Raw genomic sequence first — 11,109 nt, 5'->3', positions numbered from 1 at the left:
CTTCTGTCTCAACACCAAACATTTCGGCGTGTCCTCCTGCGGCTGGTGCGTCTGGACATATAGCCGAGTTAAACCTGAAATCCCCGATTGGACGGCGGGGTTTGGAATCCCGCTCTATGATTGGATGTTGCGATACATCCTTTGGACGTGATTGGATAGAAGCTTTGACAGACGGTTGAAGCAAACAGGTCCAGCCCCTGGTTTGTGCTGCGGTTTGAAGTATATTGAGCGGTGGTGAAATGCTGCTAGTGTAGTGTTTGTACACAGAGCTAGCGCACAGTGTCAGCAGCAGCCATGGCTTTAGGATACTGGCTTTGGCTTTTACTGTGGAATATGTTCTATGGATCACACTGCATCTACTTCCCACCAAATGAAGGTAAGCGGATGAAGCTCGCGGCAACGTGTAACTGAAAGAAACAAAAATAATCTCATTGCATTAGAAGGCGGAAAAAAACATCACTGCCACATGATTTAAAGACACATCGGTTCTTGTTGTCTCATCTTATGAATGCAGTTTTTAAGAAGTTTATTTTATCCCGGAGGCAGGCCTGGTGCAAGGAACAGTGTGCGTACAGTCGGGGGGGGGGAGAGGGGGAGGGTGGTTTTAATTGCAGGGTGCACTGAAGCCCCCTTCCTGCTACCCCCCCCCCACACACACACAGACACACACACACGCACACATACCAGAACCATCGGCCTTTGTAGGGATGAGAATGTTTAGGTTTCGCTGTCAGGTTGTTGGGAGCTCCCCAGCGCCGACGGCGCAGGCTGAACGGTGCGAAGAGACAGTCCGGATCAGCTGTGCGTTCGTTCATTCACGTGAAGCAGCAACTCAGTGTGTTGACAACTACATAGGTTTATGTTTAAGATGCCGCTGATAACTCTGGTTTGTGGATCTACCATAAGTGTTTTATATCCAATATAAAACGTGCATTGTTGGTTCTATGTATGGCACGTACCTAATTACTAACTAGTCTGACTATTAGCATGAGATTGGCTAAAATTAAATATAAAATATCCGTACTTGCCCTTTATATTCTCAGTTTCTGTCTGGTGTTGATAGTGTCTTCGAGCGGTTTGATATTTCACGCAAATGATCACCGCCAATTACAGAAATAACGGTTGTTTATGTTGATCAGAGTAAGTTGGGTTAAAAACTAATTCAGAGTTGTGATCGCTAGAGATTTCTTGGAGATGATCCCGGCGATCTTTCAGCCAAATTATTCTGGACGTGTGGGAGTGGCATTGCGCGCGTTGGCCGTTTAAGCTTAAATCTTTAATTTAAAAGTACAGACTTTTAAAAAGCATAAAGTAAAAAGTAGCATCTTTTAATAGCATCAGTTCATCATATGATCTCTTAATCCACTCATTTGTAAACCGGTTGAGTAAATGGTGTACTCTGCCTCCTATTTAACTTGCATTTCCAATACCCAGAGCGTGAAATAAATGTCTTATTTGACAGCACAAAACCTCCATAATTTAAACAAACGTAAATCGACAGGGGCTTGGTTGTGCAGCATTAGTTGGTTTTAATAAAACAAAGCCCCTTTTTGATCAATCAACTATTCCTTACAAGTTAAATTGAAGTAAAATTAAGGTAGACGGACTACTTTTGTGGTGCCTAAAAAATTCGCGGACCTGATCAAAGCAGCACCTCAAATTTCAAATCAATTTTTGCTTTACGCCGCGAACTTGTGGAGATTACCCTACAATTTTGCCCGGCTGTCCCGCTAGCTTAAGTCACCCACTTCACATCGTTTCTGCTGCTTTGAACTACATTTTAGCACGTTTCTTTTACATTTTGTCTGTATTTTATACCCTACCCAGTTTTGTTTAGAATTCTCCTTTATTTCAAGGCCATTGTCTAATTGAATAATTATATACACGCACAATAAATTCTAAAATTGTTTGTCTTTCCATTGATGCTATCTAACCTGATGATTATTTCCAACATTTCCCGTTTATATTTCAGATTTCCAGCATCGTAATTTTTTTATATTCCTCTAGACCTGCTCCCCTCCGGGAAGGAGGGAACTGTTTCTGGTGTAGGGTCAACAAACTGTTTCCTCACAAGTCACCTGCGTGTGGACTAGTCAGACCAATGTGGCTAGCGGGAAGGTCAAGCTGGAAAAAAACACCAAACCTCGTTTCCTTTTCCCCACAATTTGCGCGTTTTTCTACCTGCAGTTGAACAAAACGCGCGACGTAACCCTGACTTTCTTCGTCCAACGTGCGAAATTATTTAAAGTGCCGATTTTTGTTTTTGTAATTTTTCTAGCCGAAAACGTTTCAGCGTAGTTTCGCGTGCATTGAATTACTTAGAATACACGCACACACTAAATTGCATCAACTTCAGCCGGCCATTGATTAATACACATATTGTCGATAGGACCAACAATTTCAAACTAAAGCTATTGAAACAAAAATAGATTATTAACCATACAAGTTCTGAGTGCGGACGGACGTCAGCTGTTTGGCGCCTGTTACTATTTCGATGTTTGGATATTCATTTTTTTCATACTTTAAACAGAGTTAATTCCCAGTTATGTTTGTGAGAATTCACTGACACATTTGCACACCTTGTGCAATTCCTGTATCAATTTCGTGAACAGTCCCCAATCTCACGCACACAACCAGGGTTTTGCAGTTGACGCGGAACTTTGCCTCATGCCGATGTCTGCCTTAGATTTCAAAATCAAAAACAGAATGTTCAAAAAATTGCTGGAATGGCTTTTGAGCTGGCCGGTTCTCCGTCGTTTCAACTTTTACAGCAGCGCGTATCATTTCCATCCGTTCAGAACCCGAGAACTTGGTGTAGGAATGTCCCACACTGACGCACCTTCTGCTCCGACTGCGATTCCTACACAAGTGTAGATTCAGTTTCATATCGGATACAGTACTCTGTAAATTAGTTTCGAGTTTTAATATAGACAGACAATCAATAAAAGGGCGGAATTGTCATCCAGGAATGGCACTTTAAAATAGCAAGCACTAAATTGCAAATGGTTTGCATAAAATAATTAACAATTGAGCAGGCGGCAGTAGGATAGATCAAATTACTTTAAATCACCACTAATTGTAGGGTATGTTCGCGACTTTACTGCAAATGGCTATTAAATTACACTTGAGCGGAAAGGGCAATGAAGAGGTTTTAAACCGTGAGGTGCACCAGGCTGGAATGTGGCGTGTCCTTCCGCAACGCAGAATCCAAACTCAACATAATAAACAGCCACACGCTTCAAACAGCGTGAAAATACACGTATCAAATACTTGTAATATGATTGATACAAATTTTAAGATCAGAAAGAATTATTATCGAATGCAGACTTTCATTCCGCGGTGTCAGCCGCTGAACCTCCTGTCCAGGGTCCGGCAAACTTTCCTCAAACTGCTTCTCTCCTTTCAGCGCACGCCTCAGATAGGTCAATTAACTTTTGCTATTGATCCCTTTTTCAGCCGCCCGGGATCAGTGCCTTCTTCACCGACCTCCGGCCACTGAAAATTCCCTTATTCACTCAGTAAAGATCTGCCGGTAAATTTCTTACCTTTCTCCTTAATTTTACTTTCTCCAAACAACCAAAATAAACAACTCCGTCTTCCCTAAATACTTCTGCTTAGAGAGAAAACTCGCAATAATTCTAAGTTAGTTTTTTTTTTAAATTTTATTCCTATTTTGTGTTTGGTTTGGGGACTTGTTTTAAAATTTACGAAAAGTAGCGAGAACGAGATAAATAAACGTTGTCTCTGTGTCCGGGATACCCTTTCCGCAGGTTGATTGGCGAGGACAGGTGGCGGTTTCGGGTCACTGGACAACCAACTGGGCAAGAATTAGTAAATAAATAAACCCTTCAAGATGGCAAGCGTGGTTTGGTAAGGCGCAGGGTAAAGTCGGTACAGGGCAGAGTTTAATGGCAGTAATTACAGACACCGCCGCGTCACTCCAAAGGACAGCGATATACTTTCGTCCCCGCACAGGAATAAAAACTTCATAATTGGTATCGTAAATACTCCTCAATAGTGAAAAGTAATTCGGCAAATTTGATCATTTATATTTGCCCTGTCCGTCTCCCGCTCGCTGTTTCAAAGGCTCGATATTACTTTGGCGGGCGCGTAAATAATTTTTGCTCAAGTCCTTAAAAATTCCCAACAATTGTATGTCTGAGCCCAGAATTACTGCCACAGTTTGAAATTCAACGGTAAGTTAAATTAATTGTGTCATTATGCGAGTTAGGGAGAACTGTTGACATTAATGAGGCCGGATCCCGACTGTGTGAATTTACCATACACACGTCCAGCCTAAATTAATTGACGACAGCAGTCAGTTGCTAAATTGTGATGTGATCCACTGCTATCCCAGAACTGAGCAGCTGCGTGCGCTTTGAAAGTTTCACCCGCGGATCCAGAAGAAAATCAGTCAATCGAATCAAATTTGACAAGATTTTATTCAGAAACATTCGTTGACTTGACCTCATCAAGTGAGACAAATTAACCCCAAAAATTTACAAACATTTCTTGCCCCAGAAATACTGGTTATACCAGTCGCCGAAACAACCCTCATTTTAAAACGTCTTTGAAAAATAAATACCGAAAGATGCACTTGTTTTTAAAGGATGATGTTCTTTTTTAATTTCTCACACAACGGTGATACATATACTGGTAATGGAAGTACAGTACATTGTTTTTCGGATGCCCACTCCTTTTCTAGCAAATATTTTCGTTTTTCTCCCGTTCTCTGCAGCCACCGCGCGACCGCCTCTCTTTCCCTGAACACTGGAGTATAGAGTCTACCGGGGTCACATCAGCACACGACTTGGCATCAGGAGCAATCCGATCGGCTTCTTGAGCTTGCAAGGGCGTTCGATTTGGGCACTCAAAAATTCCGCAGTAACCTTCCACTCACTTTAGTTCATAAAACGCCTCTGAGGAAGAGAGTTGTAAATATGCACGACTTTCTGAAAGAACATATTTAACCTCAAAATCATAAACAGGCGAGTTTTAATTTCAAACTGTGACCTACAACCACACACAAACACATGTCTAGAAACATCTTATTCACCTCCACCCTGTTAGATGTTCTGGATCTAAATTCCAGCGGATAAAATCCTAATCTGTTTAATCTCTCTTCATACAAATGTCTGCCAATTCCAGAATTAGTCTAGTAAACCTTATTTGTGTTATTCCCAATCCAATTTATAACCAAGAACCGCGAACATTGCAAGTGGCATTTGGAATGATTTCGGAACAGTTCCAGCACCTCTGGCTCAACTGTAGTGGACACGAGGTTATTTACAGTTGTTCAGGATGGTTCAGTGCGTTGCCGGATGAAGGGTCAAGTATCCGGAGGAGGTGGTATTGAGGCTGAGAGGACAGCATACTCGGAGAACAGAGAGGGGTGCAGCACGCTGCCGTCTGAGGGAGGTCAGGAAAGCGGGCTTCGATGCTGTTTGCACAGAGGGACAGGGTGCAGTATTAGAGTTGGGACATTGTGCGGTAGTTGTACGAGACCGAACATCGAGTATTGTGGACAGTTTCACCTGGATGCTATTTAGAATGGAAGGCAGCGGTTTTAAGGAGTGATAGGACAGACTGGTTTTGTTCCCACTGGAACTAAAATCTAATTGAATTACAAGGAAAAACGACGGGGTAGACGGCATCGTTCTTCAATGAGAGCGGAAAAGAAAATTAGAGAGCGCAAGTTGACAGTGAAAGGGGAACATTTTTTAAAAGAAATCTAAAGGGCAAGTTTCTCATACAGAGGGGGGTGGTGGCTGCCTGGAAGTAGCTGCCTGAGGAGGTAGTGGAGACAGACATAATTACAAGGTAGTTGGTATTTGGACAGGTAATTGGATGGGATAGGCATAGAGAGCAAATGGCATTAGTGTACATGGGCGTCACAGTGGGCACAAACGAGTTAGGCCGAACCGTCCTGTTTCTGTGCTGTATGTTTCAATTGTACGAGCAACTTGCCAACTTCCGACGGCCGTGGGGACCGCAATGAACTAGGAGCAGTGGGTCAAATCTTTTGCTTTGTTTGCCTGGGCGAAGTTGGTTGGGCGGGCGATGCGGTTCGGGCAGCGCTAAGCGAGCGGTGTGGAGGCATTGGTGCGGGCGCCCCGCCCCGTACAGCGGCATTGAAGCAGGCTGCAGGTTACCGAAATCAGCGAAACTAGTGCTCCCAGGGCCGTGGCCACCTACGTACCCGTGTGCCCGGGCTGCTCTGAGCTTGCTACCCGGACAAATTCTCAGTTTATTTCGGACAGAAATTACACAGCGAGGCAGACTACTCGGCCCAAGGAGTCCATGCTACAATTCTGAGTCCTCCCCTCATCACAATTACCCGGTGTCAGAATCAGGCGGGGTAGCTGGGGTAAGTAAGGAATTGTCCCCAACCACAAACCGGCCAGCCTGACCTATCTGCTGACTCTCCAATGACCACGGACTCTCCGTCTCAACAACTACCTCGTACCCAATAACTACCACCCCTCTGCTTCCTGAACGCACAATCACCTTGTCCCCCTCCCCTCACCCCGTATCGGTCCAACCCCGACCTCTGTTCCCTCTCTGGTTCATCCTATGGTGTGTTTAACTTCTGGGCACACCTGTCTAGAAATTATAGAAACATAGAAACCTACAGCACAATACAGGCTCTTCGGCCCACAATGCTGTGCCTAACATGTCCTTACTTTAGAACTACCTAGGGTTTAGCCATAGTCCTCTATTTTTCTAAGCTCCATGTAGCCATCCGGCAGTCTTTAAAAGACCCTATCGTTTCTGCCTCCACCACTGCCGCTGGCAGCCCATTCCACGCACTCACCAGTCTCTGCATAAAAAAAAAACTTACCCCTGACATCTCTTCTGTACCTATGGGGAGGCGTGGAGTAGTGGGAGGAGAAGTGATGACATATGAGGTCAAATCTTGCCTTGGATTACTTCAGCCTGACCACAGTCAGGCCAGGAAGGGCAACAGGGACAGAAAGGTTATTTAAGGAAATCAAGGTCACAAATTAATAGGGAATATACAGTAAATGAAGTATTTAGAGCCCCAGTACATGAGCAATAATGAACACCATTAGGTGGGAGTTTGTGTATCTCAAAAACGGGCACGAGTAAATGTGGAAATGGAACCAGTAACTGGGGTGTTGGTAGCTGGGGAATTAGGTCAGTGATCATGAGGAATTTCGAGCAATATAAATAAGGTATCCGTTCCAGTAAATGGGCAATTGGAGACGGCAATACTTTACGAATTAGGGCCTCCTACTTGAGGATATTCACATGGAATGGTAGAGCAGACTTGATGGGCTGAAGGGCCTAATTCTGCTCCTATGTCTTATGGAAATTAGGGGCAATATGAACAGGTTGGTGGGGGCAGTAGTACATGGGGAATCAGGGAACAGTAAATCAGGAGATCAAGGCTCCAATATGTGGGAAATTAAGAGTGGCACAAATAAAGAAATGGGGAGCCCTAAGACAGGATATAATAGGTACAGTAAATTGGGAATTAGAGCATCGGTAACTGGCAGTTAGGTCACAAGAAAATGATACAAGAGGGTCTGCCGGAACTGAGTTATTCGTGCAAATGCTTACATGGAATAGTTGGTGTTCAGGAGAAGTGATGTTCAGTTGTCTAAATAAATGAGAAATAAGGAGCAAAAATAAATGGGGGTTTCAGCATGGTCAGGCTTAGGAAAGGGATTTTAAGGCAGTTGTACATGGGGAGGGATTGAGGAATGTCAAAACACCCATAACTGAGGCATTTGCAGCCTCAGTTAGAAACAATTTAAAGGAACCACTCATTAGAAATTGGAAATAAGGGAAGGGTTTAATTGAACAGTCATAACTGTGGTGATATGGACTCTTATCAGCATAGAATTAAGGACACCAATGAACCAAGAGAGGAGCACCATTCTATTGGGAAATATGGCAACTATAGAAGGCAAATTAGGAGTATCAACAAATATGTGATTCATGTTCCCAGTGATGGGTTTTAGGGGCATTTGGGTACAAGTTAATGGGGAATTCAAGGCAATGGGGACACCAGGAAACGGTGAACTTGAGTAATGCTAAATGAGTTGTTGGGGAGCAGCATATGAGGAATTAGTTGTGCTAGTAATTGGGAACGAGCTATGATAGTAAAAATAAAATGATTTAGAGGCATAAGTAAATATATAATTATAAACACAGTAGCTTTGGGAAAACAGGCACAGAAAATGAGGAAATAAGAACCAGTAATTTGGGAATTACGGCCATTAGGCTGTGCTGGGGATAATGTATTCTAGGTGGATGTTCAATCAATGGGGTACAAATCATTCAGGTCTGAAATTGTCCAGTATGTCAAACAGATTGTGAGTATATTGTCACCAGTTTTAGTTTAACATATTTGTTAACTTTGTGTGGCCTGAATTTACTGACAGGATTGAAAGCTAAATTTACTCTATTTGCAGAATTTAATGGGAACAGTAATTATTTTATATCTTCATTTTTTCATCTTTGTGTGCTGATTTCCATGTTATGGTTTGTAGTGCTGTTTTCATCTCAAACTCAGCTGACAATGTCAAAGGCTCATTGCTTCAGAAGAGGTATAAAATTGCGATCTTACTGGTTTCCTGAGTTGTTTGCAAATTGTATTCAGTGAAGATCATGAGAGTTTTCTGGGTCAACCAGCAGACAGCTGGGCCCTTCAGCCCACCATATCTATGCTAGCTATCAAATTCCCATCGAATTCCATTTTCTAGCCTGTGGCCTTCTATGACATTGCCTAAATACTGCTGAGGTGTTACGAGAATATCGTGCTTCACCACTAATCTGAAGCAGTACATTTAGAAGTCAAGCCCCCTCTGGCTGGTGAGAAAAAATAGTCTTTCTCAGAGTTCAATGTAAATTTATTATTTAAGTGTGTATATATATCACCATATACAACTCTGAGATTTATTATCTTGAGGGCATTCACAGTAGATACAAGAAGCACAATAGGATCAATGAAAGACCACACGCAACAGGGCGGACAAACACCAATTTGCAAAAGTTGACAAGCTGTGCAGATACAAAGGGAAAATAATAATAATAAAAAATAAATAAGCAATAAATATCGAGAATGTGAGATGAAGCGTCCTTGAAAGAGAGTCCATATGTTATGGGAACAGTTCACGAATGCTGCAAGTGAGTTTATCCCTTCTCGTTCAAGAGCCTGATGGTTGAGGGATAATAACTGTTTTGAACCCGGTGGTGTGGTGCTTTCTTCCTGAGGGCAGCAGCAAACAGAGAGCGTGGCTGGATGGTGGGGGTCCTCGATGGTGGATGTCGTTTTCTGCGACTACGCTCTCTGTAGATGTGCTCAATGGTGGGGAAGGCTTTACCCATGATGGGCCAGGTGGTATCCACTACTTGTTGTCAGCTTTTCTATTCAAGGACATTGATGTTTTCATACCAGGCCATGATGCAACTAGGCAATATGCTCTCCACCACACATCTAGAGGAGATTTTTATTTTAAATGATATGCTGAATCTTCGTAAACTTATAAGGAAGTAGTGGTGTTGCCATGCTTTCTTCATAATGGGACCTGCATGCTGATCTTAGGACAGATCTACTGAAATGATATTATTGAAGGATTTAAGGTTGCTGATCATCTATACCTGTAATCCCCTGAAAAGGACAAACATATGGACCACAATTTCCTCCTTCTGCTGATGTTGAGTGAAAGGTTGTTGTAGCACCATTCAAACAGATTTTCAATCTCCCTCCTATATGCTGATTCATCAACAGAGGTGTCATCAGCAAACTGAAATATGGCATGGCTTAGTTTTGAGAGGATGAATGTCAAGCTGAGTGGATGAACAGCATTTTTGCTGTTCAGATGCTCCAGGGTTGAGTAAAGAGCCAATGAAATGGCATCTGCTGCTGACCCGTTGTCACACTAGACAAATCAAAGAATATCAAAGTTGCTTCTCAGACAGGAATTGAAGAGTTTTATCATCAACCTCTCAAGGTACTTCATAAAAGTGGATGTAAATGCTACTGGACAATAGTCATTAAGGCCAGATTACAATGTGATTCTTAGGTACCTATATAATTGAAACCTGCTTGAAGCAGGTGGGTACCTCAGACTATTGAAGTGAGAAGTTTAAGATCTCAGTAAATACTCCATCTAGTTGACTATTTCAAGTCTATAGTATTCAGCCAAGTCCCCCATCTGGGCTGATGCTTTCCATGCATTCACCCTCCTGAAGGGTGCTCTCATGTTGGCATCAGAGACTGAAATCATGGATGATCAGGGGCTCTGGGAGTTATTGAAGGTGCCTCTATGTTTTGACAGTCAAAGCAAGCATAAAAGGCATGGAGCTCATTGGATAGCAAAGCCTTGTTGTCAACTATGTCACTTGGTTTCACCTTGTAAGAGGTGAAAACATTCGAGCCCCGCCACAGTTGCCACTTCTCACATGAGATGGCTTTCTGGAGATCATACCTGGACATCTTGTATTTTATTTGGTCACCAGACCTGAATGCCACTGATCTGGTCCTCAGCAGATGTGGATCTCATTGTTCATGCAGTGCTTCTGGGTGGGGAGAACTCTGCATGATTTTGTTGGGACAACCACTCAGATTATCTGATGAGCCCTTGAACACTGCCCAATCCACCGAGTCAAAGCAATCCCATCGCTTCTTCTCTGCCTCCCAGTACCACCTCTTTGTTGTCTTTAACTCTGGAGCATTTTTCTTTAGCCTCTGTCCATATGCTAAGTGATCAGATTTTCCAAAATATGGTCTGGGCATGAAACGGTAGGCATTCTGAATCATTGTTGAGTGGGTTGGGACCCCTGGTGCTGATGTTGATGATAATTGGTAAGAGATTTTTCAAACAAGCCTGAATGATGTCGCTGACAATGAATTGAAAGTTGTCTGAGTAGGCTGTTTATTGTTTGCTGATGGTGACACTCAGTGTCTCGAGTGCCTGCTTGACGTTGGCCTTTGGTGGTATATAAACTGCAGTCAGGATAATGGAGGAGAACTCTCTTGGTAAGTGGAACGGTTGGCATTTAATTGTTAGATGTTCCAGGTTGGGGAACAAGAATATGACAAGACTGCTGTATCTGAACACCACAAAGAGGTTATCA

General features: G+C 42.9%; 1 protein-coding gene across 1 annotated transcript in view; it reads left to right on the top strand.

The window, feature by feature from the left end:
* The first annotated feature begins 294 nt into the window (after positions 1–294).
* The window catches only part of epha8 (eph receptor A8), a 527,259-nt gene continuing 516,444 nt past the window's right edge, over positions 295–11,109 (top strand). The window contains exon 1 of the mRNA XM_072245448.1: positions 295–376. Coding sequence (XP_072101549.1) covers positions 295–376 — 82 coding nt within the window. The remainder of the gene's footprint in view (positions 377–11,109) is intronic.

This window comes from Mobula birostris, chromosome 27 (assembly GCF_030028105.1).
Source record: "Mobula birostris isolate sMobBir1 chromosome 27, sMobBir1.hap1, whole genome shotgun sequence".
Classification (NCBI taxonomy): domain Eukaryota; kingdom Metazoa; phylum Chordata; class Chondrichthyes; order Myliobatiformes; family Myliobatidae; genus Mobula; species Mobula birostris.
The sequence above is the reverse complement of the archived record's forward strand: the minus strand, read 5'-3'. Positions and strand labels throughout refer to the sequence as shown.